The sequence below is a fragment of the Carlito syrichta genome, unplaced genomic scaffold (genome assembly GCF_000164805.1).
Source record: "Carlito syrichta isolate Samal-C Ts95f unplaced genomic scaffold, Tarsius_syrichta-2.0.1 Scaffold309642, whole genome shotgun sequence".
Taxonomy (NCBI): Eukaryota; Metazoa; Chordata; class Mammalia; order Primates; family Tarsiidae; genus Carlito; species Carlito syrichta.
In genome coordinates this window covers 202,901-229,291 of record NW_007253738.1, presented here as the reverse complement: position 1 = coordinate 229,291, position 26,391 = coordinate 202,901, and the positions used below count along the sequence as shown (strand labels likewise).

General features: G+C 42.7%; 1 protein-coding gene across 4 annotated transcripts; it reads left to right on the top strand.

The window, feature by feature from the left end:
• Positions 1-1,606: 1,606 nt before the first annotated feature.
• PSMB1 (proteasome subunit beta 1) lies at positions 1,607-21,307 on the top strand. Of its 4 annotated transcripts, XM_021717316.1 has the most exons (8): positions 1,607-1,799; positions 5,442-5,549; positions 8,669-8,750; positions 9,490-9,619; positions 11,914-11,917; positions 13,482-13,484; positions 17,737-17,838; positions 20,809-21,090. In XM_021717316.1, the coding sequence occupies exons 1-8, from the start codon at positions 1,687-1,689 to the stop codon at positions 20,876-20,878; spliced, it is 612 nt and encodes a 203-aa protein (XP_021572991.1). In that variant the 5' UTR covers positions 1,607-1,686; the 3' UTR covers positions 20,879-21,090. The 4 variants fall into 4 exon arrangements, with proteins under 4 accessions (XP_021572991.1, XP_021572989.1, XP_008065673.1 ...); XM_021717314.1 differs by lacking the exons at positions 11,914-11,917; positions 13,482-13,484 and adding an exon at positions 21,293-21,307 and having other exon boundaries at positions 17,732-17,838; positions 20,809-21,007; XM_008067482.1 differs by lacking the exons at positions 11,914-11,917; positions 13,482-13,484 and having other exon boundaries at positions 17,732-17,838.
• Positions 21,308-26,391: the final 5,084 nt, after the last annotated feature.

Below are 26,391 nucleotides of genomic sequence, written 5' to 3'. Positions count from 1 at the left end.
AAGAAATATACAGATTAACAAATAGTTATAAGTCAAGTAAAGAAACAGTATATTGCCAGCAGCCAAACACTCCTTCCACACCTGGGCCAAACAAGCCCTTTCTAATGATTGCATAGCCTAGGTTACCCAGTGTGGATTCTTTTACTTAACATTATGTTTATAAGACTCACCCTTTTCTGTTTTTTTCACCCTTTTCTGTTTTTGTTTTTTTTAGTTGAGTTCTCTGAAAGGAGGGACCCCGATAATTTTAGGATAGACTTAGCTTTAGTGCAGCCATTCTGCCCTAGCACAGCCATTTTTGCTTAAGGTTTACCCCTGACACGCTTTGCTAAGCAGTCCGCATGTCCTGCATGTCTCTCTTACCCTACAACCATTAATCACCCTTCCTCAAGCTGACTCCCAGGACTAGTTTCCCAGAGTCAGACAGATTATGCAGACTGCTGAGCATGTACAATTCTCCTAATAATCTTTCTTTCAGGCATTCATGTCACTACATTGTTATCAACCGTCCATAATGACCTCTGGCCCACCACTGGGAGGCATCTGTTTATGTGACAAGATGCTGGTGCCTGGTGATGTCAAGATCCAAGACTTGTGTGGCTGCTCTCAACATCACAGGACACAGCCCTGGACATTCATTTTGGCCCAAACCCCTCCAGCCCGAAACCCTCTTCTCTGAAGGGCCTTAAATGTACGCGGTTCTCAGCCCTTTGGAGCCACACTCGCCTGAGTACTGGTCCCCTTTCCATCTGTGAAAGGTGAATAATAAACTTTACTACCTTCCGCTTCCTTCTTTGTTGTAATCTTGCATTATTCCTTTGGCACCAGTCCACCTTGCCTCAGTTTACCCTTTCAGTCTCATTCTGTTGCTCAGGCTGGAGTGTAGTGGCATGATCACGGTTCACCGCAGCCTCAACCTCCTGGGTTTAAGGGAGCCTCCCTTCTCCGCCTCTTGAGTAGCTGGGACTGCAGGTGCATGCCACCATGTTCTGCTAATTTTTTTTTTCTTTTAAGAGACAAGTTCTCGCTATGTTGCCCAAGCTGGTCTCCAACTCTTGGGCTCAAGCAATCCTCCCCACCCCCAGCCACCCAAAGTGCTGGGATTCCAGGCGTGAGCCACCTCACCCAGCCAAGACTCATCCATGTTGATTTATCTTTCCTGTCTCCCAACTAGCAGTAGTTAGTTAATCTTTGCTTTGACATATCTCACTGTATGACTACAGTTTAATTAACGTATCGTCTGCTGTCGATGGACGTTTGACTCATTTCCAGATTGGGTCATTAACAATAATCCTTTATCCGTGTGCCTGTCTTCTGCTGGGGCATAAACCCAAGAGTGGAATTGCTGGGTCACGAGGCATGTGTGCATTCAACTATGCCAGGCGATGCCAATCCCTTTTCAAATGCTGTACCAGCTTACACTCCCACCAATAGAGTATTGGAATTTTGCCAGTTTTTGGCATGGACAGAATTTAAAATTTTTTTTTCTTAGAAAAAATACCGTTACATCTCCGTCAGTCTTCTTGGAATAGGTAGCGGAGGTGGAGGCGTTGACCTTCAGGACCAACGACGAATGAGAGATAGAGAAGCCGGGAGGAAGCGCCGGGAGAATCCGGAAATGGCGTCACGTCCGGTCGGACCGCCATCTCGCCGTGAGACAGCAGGAGTCGCCGCCGCGGCAGTGCGATGTCGTCCTCCGCCTTGCTGTACGCGGGTCCCGGCCGAGACCTGGGGATGGAGCCGCACGGCGCCGCGGGCCCGTTGAGTCTGCGCTTTTCGCCCTACGCTTTCAATGGAGGGTAAAGCCCCAGGATCCGCCGCTTTAGCTCCTCCCCCCGCCCCTTCTGCTCCAGCCTGTTGGGGTCGCGGCGGGGAGGGCACTGCCCGGTCCCCCTCAGGCCTCGGGCCCCAGCCTTCGTGGCCGCGCAGGGCCAGTCTCCGTGCCGTCCTCTCGCGCCCTGCTCGCCTTCGCTGGGTGGCAGAGATACAGTGTGGGTGTTTAGGGGTGTCCTGATAGGCCGGCTATCCGGGCTTTTTGGGGGGTCGACCGCTCTGTGCTGCTTGCTGCAGTGACACGGTGGAGTAGGAGTCGAAACAGCTGCTGCTCTATGAAGACTTTTAAAGACAGACCTCAGGCCAGGAGCAGGGGCTCACCTGTAGTCTCAAGCTTTGGGAGGATGAGACGGGAAGATGGCTTAAGCCCCGGATTTCTAGGCTGCTGTCCAGCCTAGGCGACAGCGAGACTCTCACTTTTTTTTTTTAAGGTCATTACTTTTTCGTGGCGTCTGAACATGTTTCTCATGCAAGCAGGCGAGAGGAGAGGTGTAGCACCTGAAGCTTTGAAGTTATGGTTATTTGGCCGGAATTATTAGATGCTTGGTTGTGTCTGTTGCTGGAAGGTCTAATCGACCAGCTTAACCGTTTTCTGTTATTTCAAATAGAAGGTGGGACTGGTTGGTCAGATTTAATTTCACAGATGCGTGTTTTTGTTTTTTAACGTTTAGCTTAAGTCCATGGGGGGGAATAGAAGAAGCACCTTTTAATATGTGTGTTCTTGGCCAAGCGCGGTGGCTCAAGCCTGTGATCTCAGCACTTTGGGAGGCCGAGGTGAGAGGATTGCCTGAGGCCACGGGTTGGAGACTATCTGGGCAACTTGGCGAAACCTCATCTCTACAATAAAGCAAACAGTTAACCGGGTGTGATGGCACGTGCCTGTAATTCCAGCTACTTGGAAGGCTGAGATGAAAGGATCACCTGAACCCAGTGGATCAACACTGGGGTGACCATGAGCAGGCTACTGCCTTCCAGCCTGGGCGACAGAGTGAGACTCCAACTCACAAATAAAATGTGTGTTCTTGTATGTTCAGATTTTGTTCGTTTGTTTATCTGTCTCTATCTATATCTATTTATATGTTGGAGTCTCACCCTGTCGCCCGGGCTGGAGTGCAGTGGCATACTCACCATCACCCCAGCATCAAGCCACTGGGTCTTCCAGAGTGCTGAGATTACAAACTAAGCCACCTGGCCCGGCCTAGGTTTTGTTCTTTTAGTTACCGGCTTTATTTTAAGTAATTATTTTCCTTGATAGAAGGCTAAATAATTAGAGATGTAGAAAGATGCTTTGTTTCAGACTCTTATGAAGCTCTGTAAACTGAAGCAGTGGTTACAGTTTACCAATCAACTTTTTGTACATTAAAACACACATACTCTCAAGCCTGTAATCCCAGCATTTTGGGAGGCGGAGGCAAGAGGATGGTCTGAGCTCAGGGGTTCATGACCAGCTTGGGCACCTTGGTGAGACCTCATCTCTACAATAAATTTTAAAAAAAACTTAGCTGGGTGTTGTAGCATGTGCGTACCTGTAGTTCCAGCTATTGGAAGGCTAAGGCGAAAGGCTTGCCCGAGCCCAACAGGTTGAGGCTGTGGTGGCTGTGAGCGTGCCACTGCACTACAACCTGGGCAACAGAGTGAGACTCCAACTCCCCCCCAGAAAAAAGAGACACACACATACACAATTCAGACAAACAGATGTTTCTTTAAGAAAAGCAAAAATATTCATCAGGTGCTTATAAATGTGAAATATTAGTGCAGATTTTGGGGTTATGTTAGATAATAGGAGGGATCTTAGCCCTGGTTGTAGTCACTAAAGGACAGTGTGGTCTTTGGGTGCTTCTCAGCTTCTTGAACCTACATTTCCTTATCTTCCTTAGCTCCTTCATAGTTTTAGGGAGAATCAAGAGAGAGATATTTTGTAAACTGCATGTTGTATCTTATTGACACCTCATGATTAGTGAATGTTTGATGGCATTATCCTTGTGGGGCTCTTAGAAGCTGAAAAGCTATCCTGGTTGCAGACCTGGTGTGAAGTTGGGTCAGGATTTTAACCCATAGCTTTTTCATCACAGTTTATGTGTGCTTTCCGTTATGTGTCTTGACATTTCCTGTGGTGATGAGATATGCAATTACATGTTAAGGTGGGTTATTAGACCCATTTCATAAGGCAGTTCCTTGTAAGAATTTGCAAGGTGTTCAGTATTCACTCATTACTCATTTTTTAACACCTTGTAATTCAATTTATGTCATTACTGTTCTTAAAGTTACTTAACAACTTTCTGATTATTAATCAAGTTACCATTTCTCAGTCTTAGTTCTTTTTCTTTAGCGTTTATTGCAGCTAGCTCTCAGCAGCCTTTGCTGCCACCAGATGAGGCCTAACTCTCTGCCTTTTTCTACTCTGCATCTTTAAATGTGACTTAACACCCAGTCATTAGCTTCCATGCTTTTCACTTGACACTCACATATTTCATCCCTAGAGGGTTACTTCCCAAATCTGTTTCTCCAATGCCTGCCTCATGGATTCCTCAATTCTGATTTCTTCAGCAAAACATTTTTACCTGAATTTTTGCTCTCACCATGTTTCAAGATAGGAAACAAAACAAAAAGCAAGCTAGTTACTCCTCAATCTCTTCTTCTCCTTTTGAATACTCCTTACAGTTCTGCTCATCTGAGTTTAAAATCTTGGATGTTGTAATTGGTTTTCCTAGTTCCTAACACATTTAGTTAGATACAAAAACTTGTCTATTTTGTGTGTTTATAATGATTTTTGGATTTACCTGTTTCTTCTTGTTCATCCTGTTACCTTACTGTTTTATTGCTCTTGTTGAAACAGTGTTTCCATCTCTTTTCACATATTATGTTATTGTCAGAGTGGTCTTTTTGAAACCCCATTAAGAGACAAGGTCTCAAGCCGGGCTTGGTGGCTCAGCCTGTAATCCCATGCCTTTGGGAGGCTGAGGTGAGTGGATTGCCTGAGCCTGCGGGTTCGAGACCCACCTGGGCAGGCGAGACCTCATCTCTACAATAAAATCAAAAAATTAGCCTAGCGCGCGCCTGTAATTCCGGCTACTCGGAAGGCTGAGGTGGAAGGATCGCTGGAGCCCAGCAGGTCAAGGCTGCGGTGACCGGGAGCAGCCACTGCACTCCAGTCTGGGTGACAGAGTGAGACTCCAACTCACAAAAAAAAAAAAGAGAGAGAGAGAGATACAAGGTCTCACTCTTGTCACCCAGGCTGAAGTACAGTGGCATGATCATAGCTCACTGCAGCCTCGAATTCCTGGGCTCAGGCAATCCTTCCACCTCAGCCTTCTGGGTAGCTGGGACTATAGGTATGTGCCACTACACCTGGCTAATTTTTTAATTTTTTTGTAGAGACAAGATATCACTATATTGCCTAATCTGGTCTTGAAATCCTGGGCTCAGGCAGTCCTCTGTCCTTGGCCTCCCAAAGCATTGGGGTTACAGGCATGAACCACTGCATCCAGCCTTGAATCCTGTTCTTTTTCACATTTCTTATTCCACTGAGTGCAATGGAGCATTCTTCTATTTGGAAAGATTGGATTACCATCCTGAAGCGCTAACTTTTGTCTTGTTTTTTCCCTCAGTACTGTATTGGCAATTGCTGGAGAAGATTTTTCAATTGTTGCTTCTGACACTAGATTGAGTGAAGGATTTTCAATTCACACCCGGGACAGCCCCAAATGTTACAAATTGTAAGTAAATATTTCTAAGGGCACATTTCACAATGCCTTTGTGATGACTTAATGCTACAGGAGAGTCTACTTCTAAATGATTTGTCTTATGAGTTTTTAGATTGCCTATTGGGAGCTTAATTTGCATTTTTTGTTAGAAAACAACTTTCTAAGTTAATATTTCCCAATAGTTTGATCTACAGTCTTTGTAATAATTATGTCTGGGTACCACCAGTGCTTTTGGTAACCCAAATATTTTTACCCCAGCATTTTATCCTGAAAAATTTCAAAAAGTAAAAGAATTTCATAGCAATCACCCAAATGCCATCACCTAGATCTTACCATTAGCATTTTACTATAATGACTTTACAGTCTTTCTATCCCTCTATTCATTTGTCTCAGTCCACTGTGTGCTGCTATAACAATGCAGTAGACCGAGTAACTTACTCTTAACAGAAACTCATTAGCTCATGGTTCTGGAGGCCGGAAAGTCCAAGGACTAGGGGCTGGTATATGACAAGGGCCTTTGTACTGTGTCACAAGAATGCAGGAGGGCAGAGAGAGAAGAGGGGGTGTACCCACACGGTGTTGATGTTCTTTCATGAGGGCGGTGCTATGATGACCTAAACACCTCTTAAAGGGCCGAACTTCCAATACTGTCACTATGGCAATTCAATTTCAACATGGATTTTAGAGGGGGCAGACATTCAAGCCATAGAGCATCATTAAGCCATTAAATGGTTTTTAAAATCTGCCCCTCCCTTTTCTACCTAAAACATTAATTTTGATGATTGAAATGGATTACATATCTATCTATAGCTCAGTTTTAAGGGGCTAGCTATATTTTTTCTAAAACACATGAAAATAAAACCAAAAAATTTTGTTAAAGTGAGTATAAATCGCCGAAATACATATTGCAGATTAGTAGTAGTTTATTTAACACTTTTGGAAATGCTTGTAAATGGTTGTTAACGGTTAGTCACAAAAACCTGTTAAACCTGAACTGTAATAGGATGGGACTGATGAGGTTTAGGTCCTTTGGACAAGTCCTTGCGATACTGTAGGGAGAAGCAAAGAAGAAAAGACAGCTCTGTCATCTTTCCTGGTCCCAGAGATGCATAAAAACTACAGTTCCTTTGATGCTTCTGTATATTTGGGGAAAGCATCTTGAAGTTCTAAGATTTTGTCCTTTCCTATTGGTATTGTCAACCCATCTTGGTAGTAAAGGCAGTAAATCCTTATGGGAAATTGAAGTTTATAACTGAGTGCAGTGAAGTTGGGTGTAGGGATGGATCAGGAACTGCTCGTGGTGGCCCCGGAGGTGTCAGTTTCTTCTCTGGTAGAATAAGCATAGTTTGTATGGGTCATTCATAATTTTCCAAAAGGAAGAGTTTATCATGTGACTGCCAAATATTTCTTGACAAAATTGGTCTATATAGCCGTGCTCGATGGCTCAGCCTGTAATCCCGCGCCTTTGGGAGGCTGAGATGAGTGAATTGCCTGAGCCTGCGGGTTCGAGACCCGCCTGGGCAGCGAGACCTCATCTCTACAGTAAATCAAAAAATTAGCTGGGCGTGGTAGCGCGCGCCTGTAATTCCGGCTACTCGGAAGGCTGAGGTGGAAGGATCGCCGGAGCCCAGCAGGTCGAGGCTGCGGTGGCCGGGAGCGGCCACTGCACTCCAGTCTGGGTGACAGAGTAAGACTCCCAACTCAAAAAAAAAAAAAAAAAAAAATTGGTTTGTTTCCTTATAGATTGATGTCAAGATTTAGGAACTAATTTTTGAAGTATGCACAGTTGAATTTGTATGAATGTACCAACATTTAATCAATTCCATGCTGATGGGCATTTAGATTGAGTTTTGTTTTGTTTGGGGGAGCTATTTAAATGCATACTCATCAGTGTGAGTAGATGACTGGATGTATCAGTGTGAGTAGTGACTGGATGTATTTTTAGCAATAGAATTAATGAGTGAAAGTGTTGTGTATTTAAATTTTTAATAGATAGTGCCACATTGCCCATATAAAAAGTTAGATCAGTTTATACTGTTTCCATGTATCTGAAGTGCCTGTTTTCCACAACCTCACCAGCATTAGTGAGGCATTATTAGCCAGTTGCATTGGTTGAAATATCTTGTTTAGATTTGGATTTCTGAGTGATATAAAGGCTTTTTTCTTATGTTTATGGTCACTTGTGTCTCTTTTTTTCAGTGACTTGTCTGTTTATAGAACTACTTATCTTTCCATTATGATGTTAATGTTTTTCTTCTTGGTAGGAACCCTTTGTAAACTAAGGAAATTAAGACTTTGGAGCTTGGTGCGGTGGTTCACACCTGCAATTCCAGCACTTTGGGAGGTGGAGACGAGAGGATTGCCTGAACCCAAGGGTTTGAGACCAGCTTGAGCAGCTTGATGAGACTTTGTCTCTGCAATAAATCAAAAAGTCAGCCGGGTATAGTGGCATACACCTGTAGTTCCAGCTACTTGGGAGGCTGAGGCAGAAGGATCACCTTTGCCCAGCAGGTCAAGGCTATGGAGGCCATGAGCATGTCACTGCAACTCCAGCCTTGGCAATAGTGAGACTCTGATTAAAAAAAAAAAATTAAGACTTTGGTCATATGTGCTACCAATTTTTTTTAGTTTTGTTTTTTTTTTTAACTGTTCTTATTTTTCTCGGTAGAAATTTTTAGCTTCAGAGTTAGGTATACAAATGGTCATTGTGTAGGTAAAGTTTGGGCCTCACTTTGGTCCCCATTTCACCTGGTTTGAGATCAGGTACTCTTATTAATGAGGGGTGCCCCCCCCCACTCCCCAGAAGTTTTAACTTTTTATGGAGTCATATTTACAACATTTTTCTCTATGGCCCTTGGGCTATGTTGTGTTTAAATCTGCCTTCTCTGGTCTGAGATGGCTCACCCATGTTTTCTTTCATTCATTTATAGTTGTACTTTTAAGTCCTTGGTCCACCCATTTAATTAGGTATAAGGAGTCAGATATGGGAATAAAGAGCCCCTGCCCAGAAAGGCTACTTAGTTGTCCCATTACCATGTAAGGAATAATGGGTATAGGAATTTTAAGTTGCCTAAGACAGGTTTTGCTTTACTGTCTAACCAACTCAGTTTCCTGAAATGTGCTTTTTACAGAACAGACAAAACAGTCATTGGATGCAGCGGTTTTCATGGAGATTGTCTTACCCTGACAAAGATTATTGAAGCAAGACTAAAGGTAGATGATTTGTAAATTTTGTAGAATTTCTCTATCAATTGGATAATTTTTGGTTCCCAAGGGTATGGTAAATCTAGGATTGTACAATTACTGCATTGTCATTCTCTGTAGATAGTTTAAGGATCAAGACCACTACTCTGTATTAGAGTCATGCAGAGTAAGGATGTTGCCCTTATACTTTCTGTGTTCACAGAGATGTACTCTGCAAGGAGAAGGACTTATGTTTGGGTTTGATTGGGGTCAACAGACTTTTCTGTAAAGGTCCAGGTAGTAAATATTTTCAGTGGGCCTTTTGGCCTCTGTTGTAGCTTCTCATTTCTGCCGTTATAATGAGAAGGCAGCCATGGACAGTATTTCTAGAAACAGATGGTAGACTGGATTTGGCCCATGGGCTTAGTTTGCTGACCCCTGGTCTAGATGCAGAGTGAGGAAGATAGCTGGATTTAAAGTATCTTTCCCAGTAGCCCTGTTCATACTTACTTAGTCTTGAATTAACAGTGCTTGAGACAGGGATAGCATGGAAACTAGGATCTTTAAACCAGAGAGCTGAGGGCAAACTTGGCATTCTTTTCCTTAAAATTTTTAAATTTATATTAGTAATGCTGTGTTGTTAATCTGAAAAGAAACAGGCATGCATTCTCCTTTCACTGAGGTAGGCATTATTCTTTATACTGTTGATTGTTCTAGTCTGTAATAGATTTTGCCTCTATATCCCTGTTATTTTTATTGATAATTGCAGATGTATAAGCATTCCAACAATAAGGCCATGACTACGGGGGCAATTGCTGCAATGCTGTCTACAATCCTGTATTCAAAGCGCTTCTTTCCATACTATGTTTACAACATCATCGGTGGACTTGATGAAGAAGGTAAGAAGAAGAAGTATTTATTTCTTTCTGGAAAATGGAGGGAGGCATTGGCCTTTCCTAGATGTATGTATTTCCATCTAGCATTAAACAGAACCCTAAGCGTTATCTAGCCCAATAACTTCATTTTCTGATTACGGATGTGCTGAAACTGGGACTAAAGAGAAATTAATTACATCCAAAGGTGCACAGCAGATAGCGCAGTAAAGCTCTAATCGTGGGTGCTTAGCAGCTAGTTATTTTACTGTTTCCTCAGGATCTTGCATGGTTAGTAGTAATAATTACCATTTTTATATTACAGAAACAAATTGGACATAGCGAAGCCTTACCCAATAAGGTTCTGAGTATTGACAAGTTGTTAACAAACACACTTTAGAAAGTTACTGGAAAGTGTTATCTTAGATGTCATTTGGAGTAATTAATTTATACGTCTCCTCAATGTTTTCAGAACCTTTTTTAAACACCTCCGATTTTCTGTCAGAGTCAGACCCTGAGTGTTTGAGAAAATTAAGTGCTTTATACTTGACATTTCCATCCCGTGTTTTATCCAAAGTTATATTACCCCACATGGGCAACAATGTTTTCCATCAGTTCTGATTTGGATTGACTTTTGAATGCTTCCAAAAACCAACTACAATCTCCCAGAACACATCTGCCACCATTTAGAGTAGTCCATAGCAATGAGAAGTTACAGAAGTGTCTGGGCAAGGACATCATTGGAGTAAGTTCATCTTCTGTGTTCTCTCTGACTGGACCTGTGCCTGGCATTGCCCTAAAATTAGTGACAGGGCAGTTCCCACAAAGGGACTGCCCCAAACTAAATTGGGATTCCAAAAAAAAAAAACACTACATGCCAAGATTATCAGTCCAAAGAATTTATTTATTTTAGGGGTATTTACATACAGAGTGCTGTACCGGTTCTCTTAACGACCAGTGAGAGAAGAAGTATTCTACCTAAGAATGTCCACAGTGAGGGGATCTAGTTATGGGGCTTAATGAGAATTAATGAATTTGGTTCAGGACAGGGGCTGGTTTCTGTGTGTTCAGTAAAAGATTAATCTCAGTGTTTTCAAGCAGCAGCTTAAATAGCTTTGTCAGTGCCTGCGAGTGTTCAAGGCCCAGCTTAGTTTCAAGCTTCCAGGGGAAAAAATGCAGTTGACTATGTCATAGCCACCCAGACACTCTGTATTTTTCAGTCAGATACAAAAAAAATGAGGGGACACTCAGGAGGAAAGGAATTACTCTTCTCAGCACCCTGCTGCTCATGTTTTTATTCCTATCTCTTTCTGATCTATGAGCTTTTTCTTTGCTCTCCTTCTCTGATGGGACCTTGGGGGCATTCTAACCAATTTACCTACCATGGTTTAGGTGTAGGTTGACACAGTTTATTTTTAAGGCTTTCATCCTTACTTGAAAACTAAGAGAAAAGTATAGAAATGGTAAGTAGAAATATATTACCCTTAACCTGTGTAATGAAATTCTAGCTACAGTTTAGTTTGCCTAACCTAGCATGCTGGATGTTTCTGGTCCTCTTGTGACTTACATTATACCTGGCTTTAATCTCAGATTAATAGGGTCAGATTTTAGCAGCGTTAAAAATAGCTACCATTGAATTCAGCAGGCCAGACAATGTCCTTTGAGTTTTTCTGGGAGTTAGAAAGACTAAGCTGGGAAAGCTCACATCTGCCAACCAGATTTGGATTAGGCTGTGTTTGACTTCAGAGTCCTGTTCTTTGATTTCCATGTGACAGTGTTCCTAGTTTTGGTGATATTCTCAGGCATCTTTAGAGCCATCTTTCTAATCTTGTTTGTCAAGTTTGCTTTAATTGTTCTTTAAATTAATTTTTACTTTGTAGAGTATGTAAACAATAAAGTCATCCTCTTGTCTTCTATTTTCATTGCCCAAAGACAGTTTTCAGCTCTTTTGCCTGTATTTTCTGGTATTTACCTTCATTTTCCAAAGTACTATATGCTGTAATCTTTTAAGATACTGACTTTTGATGTTTAGGTCTGGTAGATGATGGTCTTACTATGATATATGTTGGGTTTTGTTCTGATAGATGATGGTCCTTAACTGTGGGACCTCCTTCTCATTAGCATCCTCCCATAACACATCACACTAGATGAAATACATCTAATGTTTTCATTATCACCAGATAAATATTGATCTTTGCTGTGCCAATTAGTATGCCGTGATGCTTCTTATACAGTTGGTTTTTTTCCTGGAGTTAACTATCTCTGATTGGCTCACGGTTTTCAAAACCTTTTGTCACAAAGTGCTTTTCACAGTCTCCGAGGACAGTTCATCTGACAGTCAGCCACAGATACTCTATGAACTCTCTTCCCCTCGCTCCAGGATGGACCAGTTGTTCTAGGCATGATGCATGCTACCATCCCAGAGTTTCTTTGGCCATCACTATGGGAATTTTCTTTGCCTTGCTCCTGACACTGGATATCCTGTTTGCTGGATCCCATGCTTTCCTTTTTCTTGGGAGGCCTGCTTCTCCCAAGAGATTATTGAAATAGAAAATCGGGGGCCTTTTTGAGTCTTTGTTTTTAGAACCTTTACTTTATCCTGGTGTTAAGAAATTGTGTAGTGATGTTCCTTGTCTAGAGTCTCTTCTTGTTTATGATGTCCTCTTTCTCCTTTCCTCTCCTCCCCTTCCCCTCCCCACCTTTTCCACAACCACCTGGATTAGGATCCTGTACTTTATGTTTGTCCCCACGTATTGTCTCTATATCTTTTTGTTCTACTTTATGAAGATTTCCTCAACTTTAGCTTTTTAGTCGTTGCTGATTGATTTTATTTCTAGTATCATTAATTTCCATGAGCAGCTGCTGCTGCTGCTTCTTTCGCTTCTTCCTCTTCTTCCTCCTCCTCTTCTTCCTCTTCTTCCTCTTCCTCTTCAAGTTGGAGTCTCACTTTGTCACCCACGCTGCAGTGTAGTGGCATGCTCACATCCACCGCAGCCTCCACCTGCTGAGCTCAGGAAATTCTTCCACCTCAGTCTTCCAAGTAGCTAGAACTATAGGTGCATGCTACCACTCCCAACTAACTTTCTGATTTATTGCAGAGACAAGGTCTTGCCAAGTTGCCCAGGCTGGTCTTGAAACTCTGAGCTCAGGCAATCCTTTTGCCTCAGCCTACCAAAATATTATTATTTTTTTAATTATCCTGATTTTGTGAGATATTTTTGTACTTTCTTGAAAGTTTTTCTGTGTTCTGCTTTTTTTCCATGTTGCGTGTTCATTTTGGACCTCTGTCTTCTATGTTAGAGGGTTCCTTCAATTTTCTGTTGATTTTGGCTATTCATTTATATTGAAGAGTGATATACCAAAATATGATTGTCAAGATCTGTGGTGGCATGGCTTGTCAACTGACAGGCTTTAGCTGTGTGCTTCCATTACCAGCATTTTCTTTAGATGAAGATTTCAGAAGTCTTGGCCTGGAGTGGGTGGGAATATAGGAAGAAGCCTGATTGACAGCATTCTAGGCCTAGGAGAAGGAAGAGCACTGAAGGTCTCTGCTCTGTTTACATTGGCTCTCCATTTCACATGTTTCACTCCCACCCTTGACCACTTGCGTCTGGTGCGCTCAAGTCCAGAGCCTCTGCTGATGTCTCAAGAGACTATTTCCTGTCTTCTTTGTTGGTGGAGATAGAGACTTGGAGAGCAGTAGTGTTACTTATGAAGACCTTCAGGACATTGGGGTCAACAGCTGTCTGTCCTCCAGGTTAGCAGGGTCAGTAGCTGTCTGTTCTTCAGGTCAGTGGGATCAACAGTTGTTTGGCCTCCAAGCCATTGGTTCAACAGCTGTCTGTCCTCCAGGTCAGCAGGGTCAATAGCTGTCTGTTCTTCAAGTCAGCAGGTTCAACAGCTGTTTGTCCTCCAGGTCAGTGTGGTCAACAACTGTCTGTTCTCCAGGTCAATAAGTACATGCTTACCCACATACTCTTGGATTTTTATGTAAGTAGGAATGTAGTATCGAAGCTTTTCTGTAATCAGATATGTTATCATGAAGATAGTTTTAAGCTATATTACTGATGATTTTTAATAGCTGACTTACACAGTGTGTGGTTGTACCACTATTTACCTATCTGGTCCTCTAAAGGGCATTTAGATTGTTTCCAGTTTTCTTAATATAAATGATATGATGAGCATCCTGTACATACATGTTTGTGTACTTTTCCAATTATGCTTATCTTTCTATAATAAATTCCTAGTCATTGAACATTTTTGGGATAGAGGGTTTTGGGGTTTTTTTTTTTTTTTTTTACATTTTGTTGACTCCACTGGCTGGCTTGTCCTTCAGAAAGGTTGTACCAACACATGTGTCCCAAGCAGGGGCCATGGGTATCTGATTTTACATAACCTTTCCAGTATCAGAATTGACACATTTTAAAATATATCTTTGCCCATTAAATATTGTTGTTTTAATTTTTATGTATTTTGGCATCTTTTCATATGTTTGTTGACTTTTAAAATTTCAACAAACATGAGTTGGGAGACCAACTCATATATTAACCTTCGTTCATTTTCTTATTTGAAGGTTAGTTTTTTCTTTATTTTTATTTTATTTATTTATTTATTTATTTTTTTTTTGAGTTTGAGTCTCACTCCTTAGCCCAGACCGGAGTGCAGTGGCATGCTCGCTTACTGCCATCCCAGTGTTGACTTTCTGGGTTCCAGCGATCCTTCCACCTCAGCCTTCCGAGTAGCCCAGAACTACAGATGCATGCTACCACGCCTGGCTATTTTATTTTATTGTAGAGACAAGGTCTCACCAAGTTGCCTGGGCTAATCTCGAACTGGCAGGCTCAGGCAATCCACTCGCATAGGCCTCCCCAAGTGCTGGGATTACAGGCTGAGTCACCAAGTCCGGCCTAGTTTTTTCTTACTGATTTTCAAGCACTACATTCAACTGTGTCAACCCTCTGTAATGCACATTATAGATGCCTCGCAGAAGTATTCTTTGTCTCTTACTTTTTGGGGGTGTCTTGCTACACAGAATTTTTTGAGTTTCATACAGTCTAATCTGTCAATCTTTTCTTCGTGGCTTTGAGTTTTCTACCTTGTTAGAAAAGCTTCTCCCATTCATAGCTTATTGAAATTCTAAGACTCGTCTGGTTGTATTTTTATTTTTTGCATTGAAGTCATTGTGCTTTTTGGAATTTATCGTGAACACACTTTATATGTATAGTAAAGATTCATATATTCTGCACTTATATTTCAAGTGTCTGTCCTGCACTTTCTAGGGATTTTTTTGAGCCTCTGTCCTTAGATATAGCCCACGTTCTCTTTTGTTTGTCACCCCTTGGGTGAAACTCTTAGGTCTCACTTTCCTTGTGGCCTGTCGACCTCATGAGAGAGAGAATTGTTCTTTTGCCTTTATGCCTCACATCCCTTTCTTTTCTTGGACGTTGAGGTTAGTGCACTGCCCACTGTGGGCTCATTTTTTGTCCCAGTCTTGCATCCAGCACAAACACTTACCCAGATTTTCTTAGGTGACTGCAGATGCTGCCTTCTCCAGCAAGATTACATCTACATAATTTTGCAGTTATCCATGAATAATAAGAAGATTGTGCCACATCTCCCAGGGTAGCTAGTGGAATGTTTTGTTTCTGGGATGCATGTTTTCAAAATCAGTTATATTATTTTTAAGTTATACCTCATAAATGGTCTGTGGTTTTTCACACTCAGAACACAGTTGTTTATAAAAGGCTTTTTAAAAAATTGCAGTATTACATGTGTTCTTTGTAATAAACTCAAGCAGTGTGAAAGGAAGCATATGAAGTGGTTTTCTTCTTTTCTTGCCTTTCATCCCACGCTCAAAAATAGCCAACCACAGTTGGCTATTTATCCTTCCAGACTTTTTTATGCTTATATATAAATATGTAGTTTTCTTGTGTTTTTAAACAAAAGCAGAATAGTATGACCCATAGAACACTCTTATTTTACTGTCTTGTGGATGTGCTGCTCCCCCACCCCTCATCCTTTCATATGTACATAAGTCGTTGTCTTCTCAAGCTGCCAAATAATAGTCATGTGCACGTCTGACATGTAGGGAGCACATTTGGTGTATTAGAAATTACTGTGTTTACCAGGCTCGGTGGCTCAACCTGTAATCCCAGCACTTTGGGAGGCTGAGGCGAATGGAATGCCTGGGCCTGCGGGTTCAAGACCAGCCCAGGCAACTTGGTGAGACCTCTTCTCTACAATAAATAAAAAATTAGCCAGCCATGGTAGCACACACCTGTAGTGTTCTGGCTACTTGGAAGGCCGAGGAGGAAGGATCGCCGGAGCCCAGGCGGTCGATGCTGGAGTGGCCTGAGTGTGCCACTGCACCCCAGCCTGGGCGATGGAGTAAAACTCCAACTCAAAAAAAGAAAGAAATTACTGTATTTTATGTGAGTTAACTCATTGCCCTCTTAGGTGGTTGTATGTATCATTCCTCTGGAAAAAAAACAACCTGACCAGGCCACACAATTAGAATGTGATGGAAGCATTTGTACCTGGGCATTCTGGATCCAGGGCTTGTTCTCTCACCTTTTAAACACTATCCTGCTTTTTGTTGTGTGAGTGTACCATTTTTCTACTAATGGATTGTAAGTTGCTTGTAATTTTTTGTTCTTTTAACTAATACTGAAATGTGTTCCTTGTTCTTATGTTTTTGCCTAAACGTTTTTGTAGGACAGGTCCTATAAATGAGATAGATCATTACTGGGTCATAGTTACATATTTTCACAATTTGAAGATTCTGCTCTTCAGAAAAGGCATAATTTATACTCCAGGAGAGTCTGAGAGGCCCATTTCTCAACCACTCACAGTTCCCTCTGACTGTTAGAATGGGTGAATGAGTCCTACAAAAAAAGTAGTGATTCTTTATAGTTCTGGCAGTGCAAAGCAAGTGGTTTGCATTTTGGGCAAAACTAATCTTTTATATGTGGCATATGTGTTTTTCTGAAGTCCTTTTTTATTAGATATTGGCTTTTATATTACTGATGCTAAAAGGTATGCTTGCTATTAGTTAAAACATCTACAGTACATTTTTCATGTGATTGCTCATATATGTAGCACTAGGAAAATTTTAAACGATGTATCAAGTCTATGCTAAAACTACACTTTTTTCTTTTTTTTTTTTTTTTTTTTTTAAGGAATGTCATGAGGTTGGTTAGAACTTAGAGCAGGACCTGTGGCCATTAGCCAGTGCATCTTTGAAGCCACCTACATGTTGGGGGCCACAGGATGGTTAATTGGTGATATGAGCTTGAAGAATGCATAGAGTTGTGTGTGGCAGGCAGTTTGGCCACAGTGTTTGATTGTCAGTGTGTGAGCCTCTTGCCTCTGAGCACATTTCCAGCTTGGTCGGTGGAGGTTAAGAGCATCAGTGAGGAGCTGGGCTGTCTGCTAGATGGCACCTGTGCAGTAGTGACTGTGTTCTGTCACCTGTACAACAGCAACAATGTGTTTCATCACCCATGTGACAGTGACTGTTCTGTCACCCTTGTGACTGTTTTCTACCACCTGTATAACAGTGACAGTGACTGTTCTGTCACCCTTGTGACAGTAACTATGTTCTGACTAACCACCTACACAATAGTGACAATGTATTCCATCACCTGTGTGACAGTGATTGTGTTTTGTCACTTGTGCAACAGTGACTGTTCTGTCACCTATACGACAGTGTGTTCTGTCACCCATGCAACAGTGACTTTTCTGTCACCTAGACAACATTGACAATGTGTTTCATTACCCTTGCAACAGTGACTATTCTGTCACTCTTGCAACATTGACTAAGTTCTATCACCTATTCAACAGTGATAATGTGTTCTGTCACCTGTGAGACAATGACTGTTCCATTACCTATGTAACAGTGACTGTTCTGTCACCTATTCAACAGCAACAGTGACTGTGTTCTATCACCTGTGTGACAGTATTCTGTCTCCCTGTACAATAGTATGTTCTGAATGTCACCTGTATAACAGTGATTGTGTTCTGGTTGTTGAAATCTTAGCCAAGTTGACAGTTTGTTTTTATGCTGTTTTAACTGGGTGTATTTTTAGCATGCTTGGATTGCTTAGGATACCATTCTCATGAAGACTTTTCTTCTTTAAGGGAAGGGAGCTGTGTACAGCTTTGACCCAGTGGGGTCCTACCAGAGAGACTCCTTCAAGGCTGGAGGCTCAGCGAGTGCCATGCTTCAGCCCCTGCTTGACAACCAGGTAATGAAAACTGTGTCCAGGTTGTCACGATGTTCAAATAAAGTGCTTTCCTCCAAGTTCTCCTCATTAGCATAGGAGAACAGAGATATGAAGACTTTCTTATAAATTGCTGCTGAGTTTGTTTGGATGATTTGCCCTATCCAGGCCTTCCCATCTCTCTGTGTGTATTATTCCTGTTCTCCTGTGGGATTTGATGTTTTCCCTGTATTCTCATGACTTTCAAGTCTCTTATGTCTGCAGTGGCTAGGCCATGCTTTCAAGCCTTCTCTTGCCATCTTTTTTTACCTTAAGGTGAAAATGCCTTTCTTCCCCTTGCTTGCCATATCTTTGGCATCTCATTTTGTATTCTAACTCCAAGGAATGCATTCAACCCTTAAATAGCATAGGGGTTGGGCCACTGATCCCTGGGCAATTGAAAAGCCATGTATGTAACTTTTGACTCCCTGAGAACGTTACTAATACCAATACCGTGTATTGACTGGAAGCCTTGCCAAGAACATAAATAGCACAGTATTGTGTATGTTATATATATCGTATACTATATTCTTCTAATAAGGTAGAGAGGAGACAGTGTTACTAAGAAAATCACAAAGGAGAGAAAATACATGTATAGTACTGTACTACATTGATCCTGTATGTTTATCTCATCTGTTTATAAGATGAATTATCTGAAGTGGTGAGCAGCTGCAGGCCTCAGTTTGTGGTACATATCAAGCAATTCAGCTTGTTCTTGTAATGCCCTTCCTGCTTCTTGGAAGCACTTTAAGCATCACTAATGGTGCTTTGTACAGGTCCCATGGTGTTCATTAGGGTTATGGTATTGCACTAAACACATAAATAGAAATACGTGAGAGCTTTGAGAGATCACTTTTTATGATGATACACAATTACTGGAGAGACCAACTGCTCACATGGAGTTGATTAGTGTCACACGGTGTTTTACATGGATGCTCTCAACACTTGAGCTACCGTGATTGCAAGAGGAGGTAGCTGGCCACGAGGTTATTATAGTAGCTCAGGTGCCACCATGATGTTAGGCAGTTAAGATTTTGTTGTTGTTGTTGTTGTTTTGTGTGTGTGTGTGTTTTTGAGTTGGAGTCTCACTCTGTCACCCAGACTGGAGTGCAGTGGCCGCTCCCGGCCACCGCAGCCTCGACCTGCTGGGCTCCAGCGATCCTTCCGCCTCAGCCTTCCGAGTAGCCGGAATTACAGGCGCGCGCTACCACGCCCGGCTGATTTTTTTATTTATTGTAGAGATGAGGTCTCGCTGCCCAGGCGGGTCTCGAACCTGCGGGCTCAGGCAGTCCACTCACCTCAGCCTCCCAAAGGTGCAGGATTACAGGCTGAGCCACCAAGCCTGGCAGCAGTTAGGATTTAATACTGCATCCAGATTGCTGCAAGTCTCCAAAAATTTGTCAATATTTTTATTAAAATGAGTTTGTGTATAAGAGGCCCCAAGCAGTTCAAAACTATTGTTCAAGGTTCGGCTGTGTTTTAATTTTTCTCTTTTCCACGACTGCTGGCTAAATTCAGACCTGCATTATTGGATTGATTTCCAACATTCTTTCTGCCTGTAAAACTTACCTCCCTAATTCACCTGCTCTTTTTTCTAGAATATGTTGTGTGCAGCAACTCCTCTGTGTAGTGCTTACTGGCTTCATCTCCTGTTTCTGCACACTACACCCAGACCCTACTTTTCCAAGGAAAGATGAACTTTTCTGACTCCATCCTGCATGTTTGGTCTGGAATGTTCTGTGTGCTTCAGCTTCAGTTTAGCCTTCAACACCTGCCTGTTCAGCTGTCCTCTCTGCTGAATCCTTTTTTCTTCTAGTGTGTGTGTGTGTGTGTGTGTGTGTATATATATATATATTTTTTTTTTTTTGAGTTGGAGTCTTACTCTGTCGCCCAGACCGGAATGCAGTGGCTGCTCCTGGCCACCGCACCCTCGACCTGCTGGTTTCCGGCGATCCTTCCGCTTCAGCCTTCCAAGTAGCTGGAACTACAGGCGTGCGCTACCACGCCCGGCTAATTTTTTGATTTATTGTAGAGATGAGGTCTCATCAAGTTGCCCAGGTGGGTCTCGAACCCGCAGGCTCAGGCATTCCACTCACCTCGGCCTCCCAAAGTGCTGGGATTACAGGCTGAGCCACCGAGCCCAGCCTCTTCTAGTATATTTAGCAGATGGCTGTTTGGGGGCTCTTATGTTTTTGTTAGTTATAGCACATTCTCTGAACATTCACTTTACATATGTCCACCTCTCTAGGTCATGTGCTCCTCAAGAGTGGGAGCCTTACCAGGAATACTTGGCAGGTTTCTGATGGGTGTAATACAGCCAAATCTGGATCTGCCTTTATTTTGTTTTATTTTATTTTTTTAGAGACAGGGTCTTCCTCTGTTACCCAGTATTGCCCAGGCAGGAGTACAGTGACATGATCACAACTCACTGCAGCCTCGAACTCCTGGGCTCAAGCGATTTCCTGCCTCATTCTGCCAAGTAACTTTAAGACTACAGACTCTTGCCACCACACCTGGCTATTTAAAAAAAAAATTTTTTTTCTTTTTTAGAGATAAGGTCTTGCTATGTTGCCCAGACTGATCTTGAACTTCTTCTTCTTCTTCTTCTTCTTCTTCTTCTTCTCCTCCTCCTCCTCCCCCCCCCCACTCCTCCCTCCTCCCTCATCCTCTCTCCTTCTTCTTCGTTTATTTAGAAAGTCAATTAGAGAGAGAGAGAGAGAAGATTCACCTCCCCAAGGTAGAGGAGGAGGCCAAAGCTTAGGAAAGCATGGCGACCACAGCCTGATCTTGAACATCTGATTTCAGGCATGAGCAACTATGGATGAGTCTTTATTCAGTCTGAGGGACATTTGTGTGGTATTTTTGTTGTGACTCTTCAGACAGGTGAGAGTACTGGGAACCTTCCTTTGTGCTTATTGTCACATGACACCTCACATCAGTTTCCTGTCCCACCAGGTTGGTTTTAAGAACATGCAGAACGTGGAGCACGTCCCGCTGTCCTTGGACAGAGCCATGCGGCTGGTGAAAGACGTCTTCATTTCTGCAGCCGAGAGAGACGTGTACACTGGGGACGCACTTAGGATCTGCATTGTAACCAAAGAGGGCATCAGGGAGGAGACTGTGTCCCTGAGGAAGGACTGATCTGTGTGGTAGTGTTGCTAACCAGTTATGAACTGGTTAGTTTTGTACCTTGGGGCTGTTGGACACATTTCTTTATTAAAAAACATGAAGTACTCATTTTGTTATAACGTGTCTTTTCTAAGTAAGATCTCGGAAGTAGAATTTCTTTTCATTTTCTACCTTCTTCCCACGCTTTTCTATCTTTCCAGAGGTATTTTTGTATTTTAAGTATGAGTCACGTCACTTTTTCCTTACCCTTATGAGCAAGGAATTTATCTGTAAAAGTTGATCTCTTGGGCCAGCTTACCTTATGAGGTAGGCTCTTAGTCCACCAGCTTGCCTGAAGGGACCTTTAAACCACCCAGAAAGGGGAGTTTTGTTAAGATTTAATGAGTGCAAATGGAGTATCTTCAGATTTTTCATTCCTGGGACTATTAAGCAAATGGAATGGCTGTTTTGAAGAAAAATCTTCTAAAAATAAAGAAAAATTTAAAAGCAAATAGCTCTTTACACAGGCATTAGCTAGAAATCTGGTATAATTTTTATAAGCACTTCAGTAATGTTATAATTAAGACCTAAATTTTGATAGAATTAAGGGATTTTTTTTTTGTTTTAGAACTATTAAATACACTTTGGCCAGGCACAGTGACTTATGGCTGTAATACCAGCACTTTGGGAGGCCCAGGAAAGAAGATTTCTTGAGCCTAGGAATTTGAGACCAGTGTGGGCAACAGTGAGACCTTGTCTCTACAATAATAAAAAAAAATTAGCCAGGCATAGTGGTGCATGCCTGTAGTCCCAGCTGCCTGGGGTGCTGATATGGGACATATCATATATGAGCCCAGGAGGCCAAGGCTATGGTGAGCCATGAGTGTGCCACTGTACTACAGCCTGGGCGTCAAGAGTGAGACCCCAACCCCAAAAATGAAAATAAATAATAAATACATTCTGATTCCTTTATATTTGGGTAATTGTCTTGTTACTGAACAAGTCAAATTGTACATAACTGAGGAGTCAGAATTTTCTTTGTAGCAGAACCACCTGTGGTGTGATGGGATTTTACTAAGTTGGTGGTTAATTTTAGATACCCACTTTTGTTTATTTTGCCTCTTGTTAAAAATAATTCAGAGTTTTAAAATGTCCTAGTAGATACATATTGTAAAAATTGAAAAAATTCATTTTGCAAACACCACTTGCTGTCATAGGCACTGGGAACATGGTGTTTCTTACAATGTCTGTCAAGGTTCTTCAATAACAGAACCAATAGATCTATAGAGAGAGATGAGAAGAAGGGATTTATTAGGGACCTTGGCTCAGTTAATGATTGTGACTGAGAAGTCCCATGGCAGGCCATCTGAAAGCGGAGGCCCCGGGAAGGCCTTAGAACCAGGGTAGCCAGTAGTGTGACTCAGTCTAAGCCCAATAGCCTGAGAGCAAGGGGTAGGATGTGAGGGAGGGGCTGAGCAAGTCTCAAAGTCCAAAAGCCAGGACCTGGAGGTCTGATGTCCAAGGACAGAAGGCTCCAAGAGGGAAAAGGAGGGTGAATTCCTCTTTCCTTGGCCTTTGTGTTCTGTCCAGCCCCGTTGTGTTGGGTGGTGCCTGCCCACACTTGGGTGAACCTTCCCCACTCAGGCCAGTCTCCAGAAACCCTCACAGACACACAGAAATAATGCTTTACTATCTTGGCTTCCCTTAATTCAGTCCAGTTGACACCTCAGATTAGCTATCACAATGTCCCAACTAAAAACTAGATTTTATCCCACTTAAAATACATGTTTTTGGCCGGGCTCAGTGGCTCAGCCTGTAATCCCAGCGCTTTGGGAGGCCGAGGCCAGTGGATTGCCTGAGTCTGCGGGTTTGAGGCCAGCCTAGGCAACTGGGCAAGACCTCATCTCTACAATAAATTAAAAAATTACCTGGGCGTGGTAGCATGTGCCTGTAGTTCCAGCTACTTGGAAGGCTGAAGCAGAAGGATCACTGAGGCCCAGCAGATCCACGCTAGGGTGGCTGTGAGCGTGCCACTGCACTCCAGCCTGGGCGGTAGAGACTCCAACTCAAAAAAAAAAAAATACACGTTTTTCATTTTTATATAAACTAGGTATATTTTATTTTTTCTAAAGCATTTCCCATTGATTTAGGAATTCTGTTTTTTACTATTTTAAGTTATATAAATGTGTATGTCTAGGCTTTTCTATAAGGTTCTCATCTCCCAGGGTTTCTAGGGAAGTTCTGCAGATTGAGTTATGATTGATGGTGCATAACTGGTGTTTCATGATGTCTTTTCCCCATCGTCAGCTAAAATATTTTAACCAAGTATTGCTGTGGAATTTGAACGTGGTTTCAGCTGTGGGGTCCACATGACCTAGTTCAGAATGCTGCTGTGTGGCCCCTAGAGCAACTCAGCCACCCATCATTTGGGTAGCTTTCTTCAGATTATTGAGTCATGTTCTTTGCCTGAAAAGGGCAGCTTTTTAGCCTTTGTAAAGATTAGAAGCTGTCATTCCTGCTTGAGTGGCATTACAAGCCTACCTGAGGGGACTATAGGCAGCTTAGTAGGACAGCAGTCTTTATTGCCAGAATGTCTCAGTTACTGCCCTGGTCAATTTCCTTTTTTTCCTGTTGGTACCTGTTGCTTGGATGAGCACTTAAGGCTAATGTCCCAAAAGTGTATGTCAATTGACATTCTTTCTGTGATTTTCAAAGTGTGACTGGTAGGTCCTCTGTATTAGAATTACAGAGGACACTTGTTTAAAACTTAACTCCTAGGCCTATCCCAGACCTATCATTGCAGTCTCTGCGCTAGAACATGAACATTTGCATTTTTAAAATCAAACACTCAGGTGACTATTATGCATACACAATTTGAGAATTCTTTTAACCTCTCAGCAGACAGGTTCAATCAGAAAGGCAAACCTTCAGAGATAAACGGAGTCTGTTGTTGAGCTGGACCTCGCATAATCTAGAGGATCTGATTAGAGGATCTATGTGAGGCAGTTGTTTCTGTGTTTGGTGACACAGACTGAAACCCACAGCACAGACTGTCAGAAAGGGGCAGAGAATGAAGTGTGGGGAGGGCCATTGGGGTGTGAAGTGGGGAGGAGCAATGGGTGAACTGGGGGGAAGGGCAAAGAGTATGAAGGGGAAGGGGCAGTGAGGTGTGTAGTGGGGGAGGGGCAATGTGTGAAGGGAGGAAGGGTGCAGAGTGTGAAGTGTGAGGAGGGGCCATGGGGTGTGAGGTGGGAAAGGGGCACAGAGTATGAAGTATGCAGAGGAGCAGTAGTGAAGTGGGAGAAGGGTGCAGAGTATAAAGCAGGAGGAATGGCAATGGGGTATGAAATGGGAGACGGGCAATGTATGTGAAGTGGGAAATGCAGGGACAGACTGGATTGTGACCCGGGACCCTGGGGACAGCTGCCAGTCTCACTACTTTAACATCCCACTTCAGGGATCATGTCTGCCATGGGTTGACATGCAGGTGGCCCAGGACCGCTGGAGCAGAGTCTAGCAGGAGCTGAAGGAGCTGGGCCCCAGGTGCAGCCCCAGCCCCAGGCGAGCCAGCAGATGAACATGGTGAGGGTGACAGCCCATCTTGCCCTACCCAGCTGGACCCAAAGATGACAGCTGCTGCCTCCCCTCACCTGCATCTTGGGTCCACACTGTGCGCACCAGCCAGGAGTTCAGTTCGCCCCGCTACTACCCCCTTGGTTTTCGTTACCATGTAGCATTTAAGTCTTGTTTCTTGGCTTTGTGAAATTAAACATTTCAAATTTAAAGCTACTGGAACTTTAAATTATGTTGAACCTTGAAAGAAATGTGTCTACGCAGCTGAGTCACCTGGCGTGCAACTGCAACTTCTGCCTTCTTTTCCAATAAATGAAGTCCATGCAGCACCAGGGAGAAGGCCCTTTGGCTCGCTGTCCCTCCTCTCAGTGATGAATGCAGCAGTCTAACCAATCACATCACTGTGGTGAACTCGCTGGTCTTGTATGGAAAATGGGATCCTACTAAAATTTCTAGGTGAAATCTTTGGAAGCTGACCCCATTCATTCATTTGGAGTCAGTGTTTCCAGGTGGTCATTCTCAAGCTTTGCACTTGAATAAATTCTGTGCTTAATCATATTTTCTGAATCTTTTATTTAAGGCTGACAGCTTTCAGATTCCTTCACAAGTCATCCTTGTCTTCCTACCTAATTTCTCCCTCTTAGACACACTTCCTTGTCTAGCTGGGCTGCTTCAAATGGGTGTAATATAATCACTATAATTCTTACTTCAGTAATTCAACTACTAATTGTCTGATTTTATGTGATATCCTCTTGAATGTTATAAATCATAACCTATAAAGTTTTATTTTCTCTAAGATTTTCCAAACTCTTCAGGATTTCATAAATTTCTTCTGAACTTGTATGAACGTAATACTTATAGTTTATGTTAAATATTAATGCTATTCTTTTTTTTTTTAGTTAGAGTCTAACTCTGTCACCCAAGCTGGAGTGCAGTGGTACACTAATGGCCACAGCAGCCTCAACCTTCTAGGCTCAGGAGATCCTTCTGCTTCAGCCTTCCAAGTAGATGGAACCACAGGGACATGCCACCACGTCCAGCTAATTTTTTGATTTATTGTAGAGACAAGGTCTTGCCAAGTTGCCCAGGCTGGTCCCAAACCCCTGGGCTCAGGCAATCCTCTCGCCTCAGCCTCTCAAAATGCTGGGATTACAGGCATGAGCCACCATGCCTGGCATGTTTGCTGTTCTTAAATGTCTCTTCCACCATTACTTGTTTTTTGTTTGTTGTTTTTATCTTTTTTTGTTTTTTGAGTCAGGGTCTCACTCTGTCACCCAGGCTGGAGTGCAGTGGCATGATTATGACCCACTGCAGCTTTGACATCCTGGGCTCAAGCATTCTTCCTTCCTCAGCCTCCCAAGTAGCTGGGACTAGGCATGCAACCACACACTTTGCTAATTAAAAAAAAATTTCTTTTTTGTAGAGATGAGGTCTCACTGTGTTGCCCAAGCTGATCTTGAACTCCTGGGCTCAAACAATCCTCCCACTTTGTCCTCCCAGAGTGCTGGGATTCTAGGCATAAGCCACCACGCCTGGCTACTTGTTTTCCTATGTATCCATTATACAAAGTTTGAGCACACAAGAGGCACTTAAAACCTTTTATTTAGGCCCTGGAGTGATGATGTTCATTGATGTGGATTGAAAATCCATCCTGCTGCCAATTCTGGTTGTGAAACATTGTCGGTGAGCAGCCAGACTCCTTCCATCCCTCATATGGAGTTTCCAGCAGCAGGGCTGGGTCTACACTCAGGAAGGCGCTTTAAGTCCCTTTCTTTTATTTTTTTTTTTAATTTTTTTTTTTGAGTTGGAGTCTCACTCTGTTGCCCAGCCTCTACCTGCTGGGCTCCAGTGATCCTT

Coding starts and splice junctions, on each gene's coding strand:
- PSMB1 (XM_021717314.1), top strand. CDS start 1,687: ATGTCGTCCTCCGCCTTGCTGTACGCGGGTCCCGGCCGAGACCTGGGG. Junction 8,751..9,489: donor TTATTGAAGCAAGACTAAAG/GTAGATGATTTG, acceptor TGATAATTGCAG/ATGTATAAGCATTCCAACAA. Junction 17,839..20,808: donor AGCCCCTGCTTGACAACCAG/GTAATGAAAACT, acceptor CTGTCCCACCAG/GTTGGTTTTAAGAACATGCA.